The following is a 22,686-nucleotide window of genomic DNA, read 5'->3' on the forward strand; positions in this document are numbered from 1 at the left end:
ATATATATATATATATATATCTTTAGACAAACCCGTTTTATTTCTATAACTTATTTCTATATTTATTTATTATAAATATTTTTGACTGAATATCCATTGTTTGGCATAAAAAAGAAATTAGAATTTTCATTCATTTTTCCCTCCCAAATGTGTTTTTGTTTCTCCCTTTCTGAAATATTTTTTTTCAAGATAATGGCAGCAAAAACATTTCTTGACTCATATATACATACTTACATGTATACTACCAGACCGCCCGGCATTGCCCGGTCGTAAAATATGCTTAAATATGATATTTTGATTAATGCAAATTTCGTATTTATTATTATTATTATATTGGACCCAATTTATAGTAATGATTTAAAAAATAAAAAAAAAAAAAAAAATGACTCGTACATCACCACCGAGAATTGAAACCAAAACATTTAGCTTACGATTTACTGTCTCCTTGGACATTAATGCCTGACCTATGAAGACATGTTTGTTGCAAGGCTAAAAATTAAAACATGAACCAATAGCTATTATATCACGCATGCATATTTGTAATGCCGTCGTTCGACCTTCACCTGGCAAATTCTATTTTTTTAATTTTCACACTTTTTGCAACAATTTTCCCCAGCTAAAACCCAAATATAAAGTTTTGCATGGGTTCGAATACCATATATATTAAGTTTCATGTCTGTAGACCAAAAACCGACAGAGGAGTTTTGTAGGCAACATTTTTTAAACAAATATATATACACATACAAAATATATATAGAAAGAGGTTTGTGCTTATTATAACCTTTTTACGCAAATATAAATCATGTAGAATATCTGCATGAATATAATTACACATAATAGTTAACTAAAGATGATCATCTCATAAGAAAACCGAAAAAACAGAGAATTAATTAAAATGAATGTTTAAAAATATATGCAAATTAGCTAGATCTTTTGTAGATGAATGTAATTCCACAACCATATGGAACAAAAGTGTATTTTCTTTTTAAATAAATAGAAAGAAGGGTTTTTAATATGAATACACACACAAAAAAAAAAAAATTATGAGAATAATACCTGTTCCAGCACAGGTAAAATTCATTCCCTGAACAAAACATTTTTGCACCACTTATAAATATGTATTTGTTTGTGTATATATATATATATATATATATATATATATATAAGTAAAGTGATTTATAATTTAAAATTTAAAAATCAAATTTTAATTGAATTAAAAATCAGTTTCATAAGAAGGAACAACAACAAAATCAATTATCTGTACGATCGTTTCGGAAAACAATGCTTTTTATTGTGGTATGCATCAAATTATGTAGAATAATTATATATAGTTTTTTGGTAAGCAAGGTCTCCTCATCAGCAAATTTAGGAGGGTTTTTATTGAATTTAAAAGACACCATAAATAAACCTAGCATTAAAAGTAAGGCAGATGAATCTGAAAAATTGAAATAAAAGGTCTGGATTTAAAATTTATAAGAAAATTAATATGGGTTAGAGATAGAAATAAGTAGAGAAAAATATATATTTTTGAATTTACATAATAAATTTGCTTTAAAAATATATAGAGATATTTACCTTTTAATTTTTCTTTTATTGAAATCAGGAACTGTGTTTAAAGTAGTCATTTAGATGTTTGCTATAGCTTTTTATCTTATTGAATGATGAATTTTAAAAGGGGGGACGCTCGTGCAATAAATTGTTTCCGTTAGCGTATTTTTGATTTAAAGACGCTACGGTTTATATATAGAGAAAATATTTTTATTACAAGTTTTAAGGGGAGATAATTGTCATGTGTTCTTGACTTTATTTATAATTTATTTTACGGGTCTAAGGGAGGTAATTAGTCTAACTTTATTAAAAAAAAAAAAAAAAAAAATAATAATTGTAATCTATTTTTATTAATAAGTAATTTTTAATGATTTAAGGTGGTTTATATTTATTAAATTTAAACCAACGTTTATGACTACATGTCAGAAGCTCCTGTCTTGAATTTAATAGTTTGGTTGTACTTTTTATATCTTCATATTTTAAAATTTTTAGGGTCTCTTTTGTACATAGTGCACAAAATTTATCTCCTAGTTTATATGATTTGCAAGTCTCAATTATTTGCCATTTTAAGTTGAAAGAAATATTGTTGTTTTTTAGTTGCCAAATATAGTTGGATAGAGTAGTTTGGTTTGACAGAGTTATTTTTAAAAGAATGTTTGTGCGTTGAAATTCTATGTTTTATTAGGCCAGATGTGGAATAATTAAAGTCTCTTACTCTACTATGCCTAACCTTCATCAGAAAATAATTAGCTCTAATAATAAGAAAATTAATAAACTACAAAATACAGCTATACAAAATACATCGGACTGTAACTGTAGAAGAAAAAATAAATGTCCCCTACAAGGCTCATGTAAAATTAAAAATGTTATCTATAGCTGCACAGTATCAAAAACTCCAAATCTACATGAACCTATTAACAGCCATAACTCAACTACCAGATTAAATAATAACACCAACTTAAATCAATCTACCGATCAATTACTAATCAACCCACCACATAATAATCCAACAATAGACCTAACGGAAAATAATCACAACAATCAAGAGGTAATATATATTGGTTCCACATCTGGCCTAATAAAACATAGAATTTCAATGCACAAACATTCTTTTAAAAATAACTCTCTGTCAAACCAAACTACTCTATCCAACTATATTTGGCAACTAAAAAACAACAATATTTCTTTCAACTAAAAATGGCAAATAATTGAGACTTGCAAATCATATAAACTAGGAGATAAATTTTGTGCACTATGTACAAAAGAGACCCTAAAAATTTTAAAATATGAAGATATAAAAAGTACAACCAAACTATTAAATTCAAGACAGGAGCTTCTGACATGTAGTCATAAACGTTGGTTTAAATTTAATAAATATAAACCACCTTAAATCATTAAAAATTACTTATTAGTAAAAATAGATTACAATTATTATTATTTTTTTATTATTTTTTTTTTAATAAATTAAGTTAGACTAATTACCTCCCTTAGACCCGTAAAATAAATTATAAATAAAGTCAAGAACACATGACAATTATCTCCCCTTAAAACTTGTAATAAAAATATTTTCTCTATATATAAACCGTAGCGTCTTTAAATCAAAAATACGCTAACGGAAACAATTTATTGCACGAGCGTCCCCCCTTTTAAAATTCATCATTCAATAAGATAAAAAGCTATAGAAAACATCTAAATGACTACTTTAACCACAGTTCCTGATTTCAAAAAAAGAAAAATTAAAAGGTAAATATCTCTATATATTTTTAAAGCAAATTTATTATGTAAATTCAAAAATATATATTTTTCTCTACTTATTTCTATCTCTAACCCATATTAATTTTCTTATAAATTTTAAATCCAGACCTTTTATTTCAATTTTTCAGATTCATCTGCCTTACTTTTAATGCTAGGTTTATTTATGGTGTCTTTTAAATTCAATAAAAACCCTCCTAAATTTGCTGATGAGGAGACCTTGCTTACCAGAAAACTATATATAATTATTCTACATAACTTGATGTATACCACAATAAAAAGCATTGTTTTCCGAAACGATCGTACAGATAATTGATTTTGTTGTTGTTCCTTCTTATGAAACTGATTTTTAATTCAATTAAAATTTGATTTTTAAATTTTAAATTATAAATCACTTTACTTAATATTGAATTAGCTCTAGGACATTTAACTATCGAGCTTATTATATATCTAAATTACGAGCTCTTTCTATTTCCTGTATTTTAATTAAACTAGTAATTTCACTGTTATATTAAAATACACTCAGCTCTTTAGACTATTGTTCTAATCTCCTTTAAATTATATATATATATATATATATATATATATATATATATATATATATATATATGTGTGTGTGTGTGCGCGTGTATGTATATATATATATATATATATATATATATATATATATATATATATATACATACTAGCATGGGTACCCGGCGATGCCTAGGTTGACCTGACGTTCTGTTTGGAACCAAACTGCTATACTAATGATATTAATCATTTTCATCATGGGCAACGTCAATAACCCCACAGCAATTTCAAAAGTAAAAGAACGGATAAAAACATGTAAATGTAATCACCCCAAAAAAGAAGTATATGATACTCTCTCCACCAGATATTTCGGCAGAATGGATACAAAGAGATGCTAATCTTCAAATATTGAGCACTCATCCCTGCTAAAAAAAATATAAAATGAAAAATAAATAAATCAAAACAATTTTTGTTTCAATAAAAATAGCAGCAAGTGCCAGAGCGACCGAAAAATAAAATAACCGTGTAGGCAGACTCCAACCTGAAATGCAAATAAATGAAGAAGCTAGTTTGCAAACGACTTTGCCCACTGTAGAAATAATAACCTTTATAAACATTAACATATTTGAAAAGTTTAAGAATAAAATGGAATTCCTTTTATTGGCTTGTTTTTTGTTTTGTTTTTTGTAAAGATACTTTTTTCACAGGATTTTTTTTTTGTAAATAAAAGAAATTTTCGACTTCTTTCTTTTTTTTTTGGGGGGGGGGTCAATTCTCGGAAAGCTGAAAGATTCTGTATAGTCGTTTCAAGAATAATAAAAACAAACAAATGAGATCTTTTCATTTATTTGTAAGTGTTTTATTTATTTATTTATTTATTTTTTAATACTTAAAAATAAAGCAGAATATCTTTTTGTCTACATGAAATTATTTTTTCACACTATAAACTTATTATAATTACCAAATGATTTTATGTGGAGAGAGCAACAAAAAAAAATCATCAGGGGAAATAACTCTATCCGTTTCTAAAATTGGTGTCGGAAATAATAATTCCAAATAAATTAAATTAAATATATTATCTTATGTATAATTGTTATTTAAAGTTGATGAAATAGCAATCTTAAATAGAACACTTAAAACAACTCTCGCTAGAAACTTAAACTAACATACAGATATTTAATAAAATCGATTTTCCTTAATATAATATGCAAATGAGGTGACCTCTTCATCGTATATTTTGAAAGAACCATACAATATATATAGAAATAAATGAAATATTAAAGCAATGTACCTTTTGTATATATTAATCAAATTGTGAACAAACAAACAAACAGACAGGAATACGAATTAATGTATATAAATGTTTATATATGTGTATGTATATATGTATGTAATGGTTGTATCGATTGGTTTCCTAGATGCAGATCCACTGAAACTCTCATGATTATTAAAGAATGCTCAGTGCAGGAAAGAGCTGGTATATAGTCTGTTTATTATACAAACATTATTGGTTACACATGTGCATACCTGTTTCAGTGGAATCCCAATTCAAGAATAACACTTCATCAAACGAAAAAAGAATCGACATTGAAATGGTAATCAAAATTACATTAGTTTTATAAGGTGTTTATGCACGGTTTACATTTTGGCAGAAGTATACTAGAGGTTTTGGGGAAATATATGTATTTATATATGTGTACGTGTGTGTGTATCTGCACAAAAATAAATGTCTTTGTAATTCTCAGACATATTATATTTATGGTATGAAATCTTGAATCACATATATACAAATATCTAAAGATTAGTATGGAAGTCCAATGTTACTCAAGATTGAATGATGATCAACAAATGTTTCATATTTGTATCTTTTCAATATCATCGAAATTGGTGAAATCGTTCGTTTTTCAATCAAATCAATTGGTTGCCTGCTCTAGTCGGGAACCCATCATGGTGCACTGGGAGGAAGCTTTACATGCCTCCCCACAGTGACTTAATCGATAATACATTGTAGTCTACATTGCACTGTAGAGAACCTACCGTTGATTTTGTAAAATTATTTTCATATATAATCACTTGAATTATAGTTTAAAATGCAAAAGTCAAGTGGTGTTAATGCACTTACTGATCCACGCTATTTTTTAAATCATATTTCCAAGTTTCATTAAAGTTTTATGATATGTTTTTTATTCATTTGTAAGGTTAAAGTACAGAATAAGTACAAAACACCCCCCCCTCCCCATGTTAAGAATGGCTTTTTAAATAATAACGTTATTATTTCAGCACGAATCAGTAAGTGCACGAGTACCAGTCAAGTGGCATGCTTCAGTTGTGCTCTAAATAGACACATTCATTTTAAACACACCCCTGTTACATCAAAAAGCCTACTGGTAATTTTATACTCTGAGCCCATCTGCTTGTGAGATGATAAAACTTTTCAAATGCATTTGTGATGCTAGGCTTCGGTCAAAATCGGACTGTTCCTTCTTGAATCAGATTTGTTCGATTATTGATTTTCGGTACTAATCAGAGGCATTACAATACAAACCTATCTAAGAACACTCTCAGATACATGAAGTACATTTGTATAAAATTAAAAAAAAAAATTCAGCCCAGCCGTTTTAGAACTCAATGGGAACGAACTCACACACAGAAAGTGCTTTTTATATATAAATAGAGATTTAAAAAGAATCAGAATCGTTAATTGAATCAGAATCAAGGATTTAGAACAGAATCAGTAATTAAAGTTCTGAATTTTTAGATGAGGGCTGATTGTTTATATTACATGTAATAATTGGACTATTGTTCTCTTCTCGAGTGTTATAAGAACAATAGTCCAATCAATACAAGTATTATAAATAATTAGTAATTGTGTCGGAATCAGGGAAAAATATTGGAATCCTCACATAACTAATATCAACATTGCTTATCCCCCCCCTCCATTTTTAAAACACAGAATACTCCTCACTCTTACATATGTGCATTTCTCTGAAGATACCTTTTTTTTTTTTTTAAATATTTGAAATATACATGCACATTTAAACGTTCATTATTATTTATTAATTTAATCATTGAAGAATACAACAATTAATATATATAGTTAAAAATTTGATTAAAAAGACTGAATAGAAGCTGAAGTTTCTTGGGTTCTTCCAATATTTTACTGGTCAACACCACTAGTTTTAAATAAACACACTACTCCATTTATATAAAACATTTAGCTGCAGTTATTTTTGTTAATTTTGTAGAAATATATATTTTCAAACTATGGAGTTATCAATATGTTGAGAACATTGAATGATTCTATTGAATCAAAAATAGAATTTCCAAACTGTCATCATCCCTCTTGTTGGTACTGATTAACCCTGTGAAGTTAGTTTTGGGAAATCTCCTGTCATGAGAGATTTTGCTGTTTTTGTTTCATCTTTTGCAAAGATCGCAAATCAGTTATTGAGGTGTAAATATGGACACAACGGCTGAATCCCCTGGGACTCATTGACAAATATTGCCTTAATGTTACTAACGTTTGATTGGAAAGAAGAAACAAAAAAAAAAGACAAAGAAAGAATGCAGTTGATTTAAATAGATTCAGAATGTCAGTTTTGATATTTGATTATTTGGTTGACAAATGTATTTTTTTATGAATTGGGAAGTTATAAGGAATTTAAAATTTGGAGATATGCATCTTTGCTTTTTGGAAGCCCAGGATTGACAATTTAAAATTATAGAAAATTTGAGTGTTAATGTCTGTTTCTTAGTGTCAGGATTGAAAATTCAAAATTATAGACGACTTCAGGTTATACATTTTTGCTTCTTCTGGTTAAATTAATTCATTCAGTAATAAATAAATTAATATGATAGCATAAATAAAGTGGGAATTGATTCAAAACACGCCTTGTACATATTAGTTCAGTGTCTCATTATTTTTTTTATTGAAATATACTTTTTTTCAGTTTGAAACACAGTATCTTTACTCTTTAAACTAACTAAAATTAACGCTAAATATTTATTTAATCATCTACATCATAATTCAGGTCATAACGGGTTAAGAGGGGGCATGATTGACAATATGATGTGGGTACTTTTCTCTTAGCTTAGGTTGCTAGATACATAAAATAAAAAGGTTTGTTGGTTGAAAGTAAGGAAAGCAAGGTTGCAAGGGAAACAGAATAACATGCTTTGAGATTTCTATATTTTTCATTTTTATTTTATTTATTTTTTTTACATTATATGGTCACCATTTATCAACGCCCAAAAGTCATTCGAGGATGATGATCAATGGGTACCATAATGGAAATTTGATCATTTATTTTAGAGGGTCAATCGGTACTGTAATTGAATTTTGATAGTTTATTCTATAGGACAGCTCATCAGGAACCTGTTCGTGTTGGACTTGAAAATGACCATGTTATCCGTTGTATTGTTTTCTATAGACGAACAGTTCTAGGATAAAATAAATTTTGCTTACGTAATTTTTGCTTAGATTTAGGCGTAGATAGAGAGTAAGGGAAATTACTGATAGTTGTTGTAGCTAGTCGAGTGTTTGCTATAAAAGACATACAGGGTGGGGAACCATAGATTGAAGCTCAGTCAACCATTTGCCATGAAAATAATGATAGAGCAGAGAGAGACTTATAATATCTCTTCTATAAGAAAGAGGCAGCAGAAAGGAGAAAGTTGTAAAGATTAATGTCCTCATGAAAATACATAGATTAAGATTTCAATCATTGTGAAGCAGTTTTGTAATTCATTTGAAAATCTTGGCATAATTATGTCGACACACCAGTTATTGCTTAACCATTTAAGTTAAGCGATGTTAAGCTGTTTATGGAAAGATGGTAACATCTTCCTACAAAACACAAAAATAGATTAATTTTTTAATTGCCTGGGATATACATGTGATTGAGAACCGTTTTTAAATTTAATATTCCTTAGAAACTTCAGTTAAAAGAATTTATTCTCATATCTTCCAAAGAGGTCTCACTAGGTATCAAGCAGATATGTTTTCTGAAACCTAGCTGCTATTAGCATTCTGCATCATTAAATGTGATTTCTTATTTAGCGTTCTGCCACATTAAATGTTTTTTATTACTATTTAGTGTTCTGCTACATTAAATGCGATTTATTACTATTTAGTGTTCTGCCACATTAAATGTGATTTATTACCATTTAGTGTTCTGCCACATTAAATGTGATTTATTACTATTTAGTGTTCTGCTACATTAAATGTGATTTATTACTATTTAGTGTTCTGCCACATTAAATGTGATTTATTATTATTTAGTGTTCTGCTACATTAAATGCGATTTATTACTATTTAGTGTTCTGCCACATTAAATGTGATTTATTACTATTTAGTGTTCTGCTACATTAAATGCGATTTATTACTATTTAGTGTTCTGCCACATTAAATGTGATTTATTACCATTTAGTGTTCTGCCACATTAAATGTGATTTATTACTATTTAGTGTTCTGCCACATTAAATGTGATTTATTACTATTTAGTGTTCTGCTACATTAAATGTGATTTATAACTATTTAGTGTTCTGCCACATTAAATGCGATTTATTACTATTTAGTGTTCTGCCACATTAAATGTGATTTATTACATTTTAGTGTTCTGCCACATTAAATGCGATTTATTACTATTTAGTGTTCTGCCACATTAAATGTGATTTATTACTATTTAGTGTTCTGCTACATTAAATGCGATTTATTACTATTTAGTGTTCTGCCACATTAAATGTGATTTATTACCATTTAGTGTTCTGCTACATTAAATGTGATTTATTACTATTTAGTGATCTGCCACATTAAATGTGATTTATTATTATTTAGTGTTCTGCTACATTACATGTGATTTATTACTATTTAGTGTTCTGCCACATTAAATGTGATTTATTATTATTTAGTGATCTGCCACATTAAATGTGATTTATTATTATTTAGTGATCTGCTACATTAAATGTGATTTATTATTATTTAGTGATCTGCCACATTAAATGTGATTTATTATTATTTAGTGTTCTGCTACATTACATGTGATTTATTATTATTATTTGGATTTCTCAGACTGTTGTCCTCATCTTGAGTGTTATTTGCGAATTTCAGTCAATATGACCTCCAACCTTCTTTAGCTGTATCTTGTCAAACTTGTAAATCTACACAAATTTTGAGCGGCACCTATCATTTAGTTTATGCGGGTAGCATACTCTTGTTCCATCTGCTTTGACTGGATAGAAGTTGTAAATAAATTGCAATTGTATTTTGAGTATCACCTACGTTGAGGATTGAACCTTCAGTTTCAGGAAGAGGTTGATATTATCAAGTACTTTATCCACTATGCCACGAGGTCTTAATGATAAGAGTCTGAAGATTCATCCAATAGACATTAACTCTTATTTTTGAGTGGCCTTTTACCTTTGATCTTGGTACGTGATAACTTATGTAAAAAAAATCTAACTTTAATGTTTCATAATTAAATTAACTATTCTAATATCAAATGATAGGTGAACCTGGGTCACTTGTCAATTATACATAAATTTATATATTTGGAAAATTATATACAAACAGTTTACATCAAAAATATATTACTACTAAGTAGTAAATGGCATTCCTTCTCATTACCATCATATTCAGTTTACTGGCATATGTTGGACAGCTTTAACTAACCTATCTCATGCTAAGTCATCATTTATCTCTTTGTATCTCAAATTTATCTTTATAACTTCCTCCCATGTTTTTTTTTTACTTTTCCATATGAACTAACTCAACTATCTATATGATTCTACATCTAATAATTCCAAACACTCATCCACTCTTTCAATGTGACCATACTATCAATGTCTCCTGTTCTGTACACATCTTCATATACTTTTAAAATTTGATTGAAATCATTAGAAATAAGCCTGTCTTTAAGATTTCATATTTCGACATGCAACAAATGCCCCGAATGCTGGCCAACTTTTACTTCCAGTCATTATTGTTTCTATTGTCTGAATTTTTTGTTTTATGAAAAACTTATTAATTTATTAACAAAGTTTTTCTTATTCCATTTCAGGTTGATAGCTTTTCATTTGGAATGTTTATTTATGAATTGGTGACTTGCAAACCACCATTATGGGGAGAATCTCACGTCAACAACTTTATCTGCCAAGGAGGACGGCCCAAAATCACACTCGAGGTAAAGTTACCATCTCTCTTTCTTTCTCTCATATTCAACCCAAACAATGCAAATTGTTACTGAAACTTGAGGAGCTACTGTAAATTAGCATTGGGAAATCTCTACAATGAAGGTGTGGAGTTCTGCTGCTTGTCGAGTTAGTCAAGGATATTTAAGAGTTTATTTAACCACATTTTAATAAAGCACCTGTAAAACAAGCACAGTGATGCAACATTGCAACACAGCGAGCGGAGTTGACAGTGCAGGACCTATTAGATTAGAGACTACGTTTTGGATTCTGTATTTTCATTAACATTTAAATCTAATACATCAGTATTATGATTATTCACATTACTAGTCTCAACTTGGCTCCTACCTTCTTAAAATGTATGCTTTTGAACTTGGGGGACCTTTCTAACCAAATTTGAAATATTGTTATCTCTTTAAAGAGTTTAGATACAATAATCAACTAAACCTGTTCCTTTCAGAGACAAATATATGTGATAGCCCAAATTTATACAGCTCTCTCTCATTACTTTTCCCTTGTCCACATGTCAGATGTTTTTGGTATTTTGCAAGTTCACTCTCCACTCCTTGTGATTCTTGAAATTCCAGTCTATATAGTATGGTATTTGCTTCCAAGTTTTCCTTGGCCAACCAACTTTCTTGCATTTCAAGACATCCATGCTTCTTCAATGGTTTATCTAAGAGAATAATCCCTTGACCTTGGGCATACCAAGTACAACTAATTTATGGTCCACATCATTTGCACCCCCCTCCACCTCTGGTCCACATGATTTACGTCCCCTCCACCTCCAGTCCACATCATTTGTGTGCCCTTCAGATCTAGTCCATATCGTCTGCACTCCTCCACCTCAGCTCCACATTGTCTGCATCCTCTCCACTTCTGGTTCAAATCATCTGCATCCCTCACCACTTCTGGTCCACATGTGCATCCCTCTCAATTCTGCTCCATGCAATCTGTATCCCTCTCAACTACTGATCCAAACAATCTGCATCGCCTCCATATCTGGTCCACACAAATCATATCCCTATCCACACCTGGTCCACACTAATCATATCCCTATCCACACCTGGTCCACACTATCTGCATCCTTCTCCACCCCTGGTCCACACTATCTACATCCCTCTCAACATCATGTCCACACTATCTACATCCCTCTCCACATCATGTCCACACTATCTGCATCCCTCTCCACTTCAGGTCCACATTGCCTGCGTCCCCTCCACATCTCCAATCTCCAACACATCTGGTCCGCGCTATCTCCATCTCCAACACATCTGGTTCCCACTATCTCTAACCCCATCCACATCTGGTCCGCGCTATCTCCATCCTCTCCGCATCTGGTCCGCGCTATCTCCATCCTCTCCGCATCTGGTCCGCGCTATCTCCATCCTCTCCGCATCTGGTCCGCGCTATCTCCATCCTCTCCGCATCTGGTCCGCGCTATCTCCATCCTCTCCGCATCTGGTCCGCGCTATCTCCATCCTCTCCGCATCTGTTCCGCGCCATCTCCATCCCCATTCGCATCTGTTCCGCGCCATCTCCATCCCCATTCGCATCTGTTCCGCGCCATCTCCATCCCCATTCGCATCTGTTCCGCGCCATCTCCATCCCCATTCGCATCTGTTCCGCGCCATCTCCATCCCCATTCGCATCTGTTCCGCGCCATCTCCATCCCCATTCGCATCTGTTCCGCGCCATCTCCATCCCCATTCGCATCTGTTCCGCGCCATCTCCATCCCCATTCGCATCTGTTCCGCGCCATCTCCATCCCCATTCGCATCTGTTCCGCGCCATCTCCATCCCCATTCGCATCTGTTCCGCGCCATCTCCATCCCCATTCGCATCTGTTCCGCGCCATCTCCATCCCCATTCGCATCTGTTCCGCGCCATCTCCATCCCCATTCGCATCTGTTCCGCGCCATCTCCATCCCCATTCGCATCTGTTCCGCGCCATCTCCATCCCCATTCGCATCTGTTCCGCGCCATCTCCATCCCCATTCGCATCTGTTCCGCGCCATCTCCATCCCCATCCGCATCTGTTCCGCACCATCTCCATCCCCATCCACATCTGTTCCGCGCCATCTCCATCCTCTCCGCATCTGTTCCGCGCTATCTCCATCCTCTCCGCATCTGTTCCGCGCTATCTCCATCCTCTCCGCATCTGTTCCGCGCTATCTCCATCCTCTCCGCATCTGGTCCGCGCTATCTCCATCCTCTCCGCATCTGGTCCGCGCTATCTCCATCCTCTCCGCATCTGGTCCGCGCTATCTCCATCCTCTCCGCATCTGGTCTGCGCTATCTCCATCCTCTCCGCATCTGGTCCGCGCTATCTCCATCCTCTCCGCATCTGGTCCGCGCTATCTCCATCCTCTCCGCATCTGGTCCGCGCTATCTCCATCCTCTCCGCATCTGGTCCGCGCTATCTCCATCCTCTCCGCATCTGGTCCGCGCTATCTCCATCCTCTCCGCATCTGGTCCGCGCCATCTCCATCCTCTCCGCATCTGGTCCGCGCCATCTCCATCCTCTCCGCATCTGGTCCGCGCCATCTCCATCCTCTCCGCATCTGGTCCGCGCCATCTCCATCCTCTCCGCATCTGGTCCGCGCCATCTCCATCCTCTCCGCGTCTGTTCCGCGCCATCTCCATCCCCATTCGCGTCTGTTCCGCGCCATCTCCATCCCCATTCGCGTCTGTTCCGCGCCATCTCCATCCCCATTCGCGTCTGTTCCGCGCCATCTCCATCCCCATTCGCGTCTGTTCCGCGCCATCTCCATCCCCATTCGCGTCTGTTCCGCGCCATCTCCATCCCCATTCGCGTCTGTTCCGCGCCATCTCCATCCCCATTCGCGTGTGTTCCGCGCCATCTCCATCCCCATTCGCGTCTGTTCCGCGCCATCTCCATCCCCATTCGCGTCTGTTCCGCGCCATCTCCATCCCCATTCGCATCTGTTCCGCGCCATCTCCATCCCCATTCGCATCTGTTCCGCACCATCTCCATCCCCATCCACATCTGTTCCATGCCATCCCCATCCACATCTGTTCCGCGCTATCTCCATGCCCGCTGCATCTGATCAAACACTAATAGTGATGACTAATGGTACATTACCTAAAAGTACTTTGTTCAAAGTCCTTGATTTAACGTTCATGGGGAACCTGAGTTGGGACAGGTACATTGAGGGCATTGCTAAACCTGCTTCAAAGAAGGTGGGCTCTCTCTACTGTGTTAGAAATATACTTATGCCTGAGAGTATACTGCACCTGTACAAGGTCACCATTTGCCCATGTATGAAGTATTGATTGTTGTCACATTTGGGCTGCTGCATCTGCTACCAGTCTCTCCCTCTAAGACAGAGTTCATCAATGAAATGTTGCATCCCTCTGCCTATTTTACAAATATTTTAATTATGGATGCTCCGACGAATTACAAGTCCTTGTGTCCCCTCGACCGAAATGCATCTAACAAACCTGACAAGCAGCAAAATCCCACCCTTACACAGTAGAAATCCCTAGATGTAAGAAAGCCTTCTACTTTAATAGTTTCTTCTCCAGAATTGCTACACTTTGGAATTCCATTCCGGGTTCCTGCTTCCCTGACCGTACTGACATGCAAAAGTTTAAGTGTAATGTAAACAGATATCTTGCTGCTCAACTCCCTACATAATACCCCTACAAATTATATCCCAGATAGTAGCCCCCTACATCAAATTGGCACTGTGCCTTGTTCGGGGTGAAAATGCAAAAACAAAAAAAAACAAAAAACAAAAAAAAACGATCTGTAACCCCTCTTTCTCTTCTCGTCCATATCACCTGTGTCTGCCTCTTTTTCTGGTCCACATGATATGGGAGGGGGGTTCCTCTTTCCCTCCCCCTCTTGTTTGCATGATCTGTCCCCTCTCTCCTCTGGTCCACATCATTTGTGCCCTCCCCTTTGGGTCATTCGTTTCTTTCTATTTATTTACCTCTCCCATGAGAGCTGAATGTTAAAGTGGGCAGTTGTAAGTACTGAATGTTTCATGACGTTCTGTAATGGCTATTCAGAAAGTTTTTACGTTTCTCTATTCATCTGTTTTTAACAATATCTTTTCCATCATTTTTGGTGAGGTCATCTGCCCCTCATTGACAATGTCATGCTTCCCTTTCTTGTGGGAAATGTTGTCAATCCATCCTCGTTTTCTGGGCCATAACATCTTTCCTCCATATTATGTCTTCTCCACCATCATCTGCTTATCTCATACTATCTTAACCAAAATGTGAAAAAATAAATAAAACCATATTTTTAGTATTGATGCATATTTTTGTGATCTATCATTCAGTCGATACATAAACTTTCTCTTGTATTAAAAAAGATGAGTTAATTTTTTTAGTTACAAATTTTGATTGCTTTCGGAGCTAAGATAAAACGCCATGTTTAAAAGAAAAAGTGGCTTTGATGTGGAATAATAATTAATTAAACGCAAATCAATAAAGAGGATTGTTTCCAAAAGAAAAAAGAAAACCAAGAAGAAATTCCTAAAAAAAAAAAGAAACTGCGATTACTGCTGTTTTTTTTTTGTTTTTTTTTTTGTTATTTTAATTTCAAAGTAATCTGTTTGCAATTCTGGGACAAAAAACAAACTGCTATTTTTTTTTTTAATTATGAACTAATAGATATGTAATGGGGTGGGGATTTTGTTTTTGCTATCTTGTCTTTAGGTTAACAGGTTTAATGAAAAATGATCAGACTTTTATCCAAGATGTTTATGGTTATAGACAGGTATCACCTGTATGCTGTTAATGCATCTGCTATAGTGATCATATGAGAACACCTGCTACACAACAGAGAAAGAGAAATGCTATGAGAAGGATGTGTATTGTGAGTTTTAAAAACAGGCTTTAATCTGAACATCTCAGAGAAAGATTAAATCTAGACAGTATAGGGATAGGTGTGCAGAACAAGAAAATTTGTTATTTTGGTCAAGGGGAGAGGAGAGCACAAGGAATTGTAAATATCTCTGGCTGTAATTGTAAATATCTCTTTCCCACAGAAGAGATGTTGCAAACCTGTCTCTGATTTATTGTTATTTTCATAGCAGGTGCTCGTCAAAGCTCAAATTTATGCCCCCCCTCTCTTGTCAAACTTTCACAAAAAACACTAGCTGAAACCACTATCAATAATTTCCTAGACCTAAACATAGATTCCATGAACAAAGCTTCTTTCTTAGAACTGCACGTCTGTGGAATTTCTAATTGACTGCAATATGGTTGTCTTCAAGTGCAGCATAAACAAATTCTTGATGAGCCGTCCCCTTAAGTAATCCAATTTACGAAATTTCCACTACTAACGATTACTACAATATTGTCCCATTAACTACCACACACTCATTAACCTTTATCCTCGAGTGGCCTCCAGGCCGTGATAAGTGGTGACTCCTATATAAAAAGAAAAAAAAGAGTCCAGTCACCTAAGGGATGTTTTATTGTTTGAAATGAGAAACATACCTCATTAAACATGGTTCAGACTGAAAGCAACCCATTTGAGAAAAATAATGTCCAAGATTATCTGCAGATAAGTTCATTTGAATGAACACTGTCTAGCTATTATCTTTAATGGATATCTATAGTAGTCAGCAACTGGGTAGTCGAATATTGACCACTGACAAAGGCCAGAATCTAAGAGTTTTGATCAGAGGTAAAAAAATTTCAGTCGATGAGAAAGGGAGGCAGTTATAGCTGACCATCTAGGTAGGACGCAGGCAGTGAACTTTTTGGACTATTGTTGGTCAGTTAAGTCAGTGTGCCTTTTTGGGCTTTGAGCCTCTTTGCTAAAGGATTATGTTGATTGAATTCCACAACACTAAAGCCAGCCTGATCGCTGTTGGCACTTGTAGAAAAGGCATGCTTCCAGTTCTGGACCTGTGTCGGGATGGTGATTGAAGCAGCTACATTGAATAGATGTCAGCTCTACTACGTAATCAAGTTCCCTGAATTGATTTTTTTAATAAAAGTTTTAAAATAAAGCTGTAGTGTTATTTTCTTTAGGACGACAAGTTTATCGTTCCACCTTGTACATTGTTTTTGTTTTGCTTTTTATTTATTTTTAACGATGCTGTTTTCTTTTTATTTTAAAATAGTATTTTGTGTATGTTTTGATTATTTTTATTTATTTTTAACGATGCTGTTTTCTTTTTATTTTAAAATAGTATTTTGTGTATGTTTTGATTATTTTTATTTATTTTTAACGATGCTGTTTTCTTTTTATTTTAAAATAGTATTTTGTGTATGTTTTGATTATTTTTATTTATTTTTAACGATGCTGTTTTCTTTTTATTTTAAAATAGTATTTTGTGTATGTTTTGATTATCACTGACTTAAAACAACTATTACGATTGCTGTTTTTTTTTTTATTAGACTGAGGTCATGTTTATGGGAAATTGCTAGCTTCTTCATGACACTCATTGCCTCTTTTCTTTCGTATTTTGTCTGATTTCTGGATTCCACTTCTCACATGACTTATTTATGTCTAGTTTATATTTTAACTGATATCAATATTGTCGGTAATAATAAACAAGTCTTATGTGTCGAGGATATTGAGAAAATAACGACAGAGGATTCAAAAACAAGACCGCCAATGAGGGATTTGAGGCAGCCAGTTTTTGTCTAAATCAATTGAAAAATCGAATTCAACAAAATTATTTTCGAAAGTATAATCTGTATATATGCTTGTTCAACGTCAACTTTGAATATCCTGAGCAATTATTTTAATAGAAATCGCTCCAGACAAGGTATGAAGCTACTTAATGTAAGGAGCTAAATTTAAAAAAAATACAACTTCAAGGTCATAAACATGCCAACAATAAGAATAGATTCTGACCCAGAAAACAGCGATTCTTCTCTCTTTGTCAGAAACATCATTCATAGAATGTGAGAAATAAAGGCAAAATAAGAATTATGCGGCTGTCGAAAGTAAACCCCAGGTCAACTTTCTATTCTCTTAAATATTAATAATATTTAGATCTAATTCCTATAGTTGTCTTAAATGAACAGATATTTTGTATACTGCATGATCACATTAACTCGCAGGTTCTTGTTAGATCACCAAAGTTAGGCAATGTTGAATGTGGTCAGTCCCAGATGAGTGACCATTTGGGAATACCAGGTGCTGTATGTAAGACGTCGATATCTCCCTACAAAAACCTAATGTTGTCATTTCCCCTGATGGGGATATGCATGCGACTTTGTGAATTTTATAATCCCATGAAACTTCTTTCTTCAGAGGAAGCTCTTTTATCGTATTCACTTTCCTACTTATATAATTGGCAATGGTAAAAATCGTTAAATTTTATACAGTTATTGAAACACCGGTTCTTGTTTGATTGCCAATGTTAAACAATGTTGATCTTGGTTAGTACTTGGAGAAGTGACTGACGGAGAATATCAGATGCCATAAAAATCCTTGTTAAAGTGTATAAATGGTTATAAACCTTGCAGGGAAAAAAGGGAGGAGGTAATCCATGATGACCATTGCATCATGCATACAACTGCCATTCTTATGCCTTTATTAGCTGAGATGATTATGTGTGATGGGATAATTAAAAGCATTAGAGAGCAGGATAGTCGTAGTATCAGCGAATCAACTTGTGATTATCTGTAGTCATGACTTGACAAGACCACTTAATTTAAAGTGTTCAAGATGAACTTTATGATTCGATTAACTGTTATAGAAAATAAGATGTTTAAGATAAATTCTAAGTTTAAATCAATCGGCTTGTCACTTCAAGCCCTACTATATAAAACCCGCGCTGCAACAATTAATGTTCCTATTCCAAAACCCACTAATATGATATGCTGTAAAGCTAAACTAAATTTTGTTGTAGTAAATTCGCACTTTCTTCTGAGGAGGGTTGTGGAGTTATAAAGTATAATCTCCTTCCAATATTCAAACAGTTTGTTGATTCTTCAGAGATGAAAAAATTCGACTTCAACTGCTCTCATCCAACTGAGTCCATTTCTTTTTAATTTTGATTCTGCAACCCTGATGTCAAGCGATGAATTGAGGCCAACATGGCGTCCCATACAGTTATGCATTATTTAAGAAATGCACTAAGATTATCATGGTTTAAAATATATAAATCAATAAAGGAAATAAAGTGCAAGCTATGCCCAAATGGATTTGGCTAAAAAGATCAGAATTCTGAAAAAAGAATTTAATAGGAGATGGGGTGAAGGATGAACCCAAAAGTAACTTTGACTTTTTTTTTCCAGTGTTCGTCATGACTACAAGTTTACTTAAGCTCATTGGTTGATGCCTGCTGACGTGTCATTAAAAAAATGCCTGAAAATTGTCAGAACACAATTTTTTTGTTTATGTCGGCACACACAGTTGATAGCTTTTCAGAGAGATGATTTGGTGAATTTGGAGTCAGGTCGAATTTACTGTCTGAATGGGAAACCCAATATTGGCAATAAAGGCGGTGCATCACTGAAGATTTTTTTTTTTAGCATCTGAAAGGAAATAAAAAGTGAAACGGTACTCAGTTAATTTAAATTAATGAATAGTTTTTGTTTTTCCCAAATTTTAATCTGTGTGTTTTTTTTTTGTTTTTTTTTAGTTAATTATTTTCTATTTTTTCCTCCAGGAATCTGAGTGTCCGTCTCACTTTCTTGACTTGATGACTCTTTGCTGGTCACAGGAACCAAGAGATCGACCATCGATGGAGGACATCATCACTTTAGTTAGTTACCCAGAGTTTTCACACTTTATGGATGCTATTTCACTTGAAGCTGCAGTTGTTGTGCTAGCTTCATGTGTCTTTTTCTATAACAACACGGAAATGTCTGTTTATGGTAAGTAGAATTTCTATCTACACAATATGAGACGTGTGTGTTTGCTGCTTTTAGTTTCTCTCTCTCTCTCTCTCTCTCTCTCTCTCTCTCTCTACTTACCGACTACCTACCTACCTACCTTCCTACCTATCTAAAACTAAATGAAAATTCCATTCCATGAGCAAAGTTTCTTTCTTAGAATGAACCATCTATGGAACACAATATTGTTGATGTGTTTCCCACCTGACTACAAGATGGTCGTTTTTAATGTTAACAAATTCTTGTAGTACCGACCTCTTAAATAATCAAATGTTGCCCAATCATCGTCATCAGTATCAACCATTACAGTGTTGTCTCACCATTCACCGGACACTCATTTAACCGTTATCTTTGAGTGGCTTTGAGGCCCCTGATAAGCGATAATATCCTACTACAAAAAGTTTCTTAAATAAAAAATTTAAAAATCTCTACAAAGAACCGTTTTCTTTACACATCAAAGTCAATACATAACACTGCTTCTTTGTTAGCTTCACATTTAGATAATACCAACAAGGGATGGGACCATACCATAAAATAGATAAAATTAGAAATGGCTGAAAAACAAACCTTCGCTGATAAAACTTCATCTAGTTGAGCTACAAAGAATAATTAATTTTTTTTTTTATTAAATACTAGCATGGGCACCCAGCGTTGCCCGTGTGTTTGGAGGTGTATGCTGAATGCTTAGCAAAAAAAACAAAAAAAAAAAAGGTCAATTTTTTAAAACTTTGACCCCTATCATGACCCCTTAAAATTTATTGTTTTGGGCTCAAATCAAGTTATTAAGTTAGATCCATGTCCAAGGAACCTATATCTAAAATTTCAAGTGTTTAGACCCCAAATTGTCAGGAGTTTGGTAGAGTTCTCAAAGGTCAAATCGTTGAACTTTGACCCCTTAACAGCCAAATTTCTGGCTGAAAACCGACCACATAGATTTTCCCAAATCTTAGTACCCTGTATATCAAATTTCGAGTCTGTAGACTGAAAATTAACAAAGTTATTGCGAAGGAAAATGTACACAGACACGTTCACTTTTATAGATATATAGATTATTCATCTAGGGCAATGCTAATCAAGAATATACAAACTTTGTGGATGTTTTTTGTTATTTTTGATTTTTAGCTATCCATACATACACACGGATAACTGCTCATTATATAATATATTTCTATGTCTGCATGTAAATTAGAGAGGACAGTTTTAAAATAACATAGGTCAATACATGCATCTTGAAGGAATTAAGGTGCTTCTATATTTACCGACTCACGATTTCCGCAAAGTTGACTCTGGCTCACTCGAAAGCTGATGCAAATAATCAGAAAAGGTCGGCCGCGCGTTCTCAATTTTTTACGAATACACTATCTGTTTTTAGCTAATATGAATCGATGGGGACTATTTTTTTATAAATTGGAATAAATAAAAAATTAATTTTAATAGCGCAGGTTAGATACATGTTTGCAATTTTATTTATTGTATTTTCATGTTTTTCCTATTTATCATTATAATTTTTTCATAGTAGTTTAACGTTTTGCAATCGGCCACTTCCGGTTATTCCCATCAGTGGCCGAGCACACATGAGAAAATTTGTGGGTAGAAACTGCAAGTCGGTAAATGCAGAAGTGCTGGAATTAAATTGGTGTAACTCAAACCTAGCAAGCAAAACATTTTGGTTTTTATTGATTTTCCCCTCTACAAAGTCAGTTAGATATGAGCCTGGTTTTTAATGTGAAGAAAATCTAGCTTCCCAAAAAACTCTGGATTGAAACAAAAATAGCCTCAGTGTAGAAGGATTTCTCATTCACTGACTTAGGACAAAAAATTAAATGTAGAAGCAGAACAGCTACTATATGTTGTATCTAGCCAAAAATTGTAAATTTGAGTTTTCTTGGTCATCCAATACCATATGCTATTAGGAATGTGACATTTACTAACAGTGATTTGCTGAAGAAAATCTTTTTAGTTCTGATTTTCAGATTTAAAATTGGCAAAATGGTGCTCATGTTTATTTTTATTATTTGGACTACTGTTCTCATCTTGAACGTTATTCTCACAACGTTTCAGCCGATGTAACCTCCAACTTTCTTCAAGTGTGTCTTGTTAAATTCATGAATTGTTCTGTTGAACTTCGTCATCTGTATGGAATTTTGTTTAAGTCCAAAAATTCAGTACACAAAGTTAAGATGCCAGAAGTGGGTTTGGTTTACCTAAATATGAAATGGAAGCATGAACGAAAAACACAAGAAGTGTTAATAAAAAAAAACTTTTATACATTATTTATGACAAAATTTTGTGAAAAAAACTTGTGAAAAACAAAAAGATATTATTTCAAAAAGATACCATTTATAGAAATATAAATAATAAAAATTCTCATTAGTTTTATTTTTATTTTTTTGTGAGAACACAAGTGTTAAAACAAAAAAAATATTATTTATAGAAATGTGAAAAATAAAAGCTTATTTTTTTTTATTGTTCCATGATAGTACAAGAAGTGTTAGAACTAAAATAATGGGAAATAATTGCTATTTTCCATGTTGCAATCTGCCAAAACTTATCATTTGCTTGTTTTGACCTTGAAATAGAATTTTTTTTAGCTCCTTACATCAAGTGGTTTCATGCTTTGTCTGAAACGATTTACACAAAAAATAAATAAAAACTCTATTTTTAAAATATGCACATTCGTAACTTTTGCCATTAAAGTTTGAGGAAATAAGTTATTAAAGTAAAAAGGAGACCTCTACAAGGAAGAGGCGAAATTTTGTTGATTGTCGGTCAGTCAAGGGTATTTATGTTGAGAAGACAGTAGATTAAGTCCAAAAATTCATCCAAGTTAAGACACTGGAA

General features: G+C 33.7%; 1 protein-coding gene across 1 annotated transcript in view; it reads left to right on the forward strand.

The window, feature by feature from the left end:
• The window catches only part of LOC145277020 (leucine-rich repeat serine/threonine-protein kinase 1-like), a 611,216-nt gene that overhangs the window by 330,606 nt on the left and 257,924 nt on the right, over positions 1-22,686 (forward strand). The window contains exons 28-29 of the mRNA XM_080128624.1: positions 10,875-10,997; positions 19,620-19,827. Of these exons, the coding sequence (XP_079984750.1) occupies positions 10,875-10,997; positions 19,620-19,827 (331 nt within the window). The remainder of the gene's footprint in view (positions 1-10,874; positions 10,998-19,619; positions 19,828-22,686) is intronic.

Source organism: Euprymna scolopes, chromosome 5 (genome assembly GCF_053919585.1).
Source record: "Euprymna scolopes isolate OS-2025 chromosome 5, ASM5391958v1, whole genome shotgun sequence".
NCBI lineage: Eukaryota > Metazoa > Mollusca > Cephalopoda > Sepiida > Sepiolidae > Euprymna > Euprymna scolopes.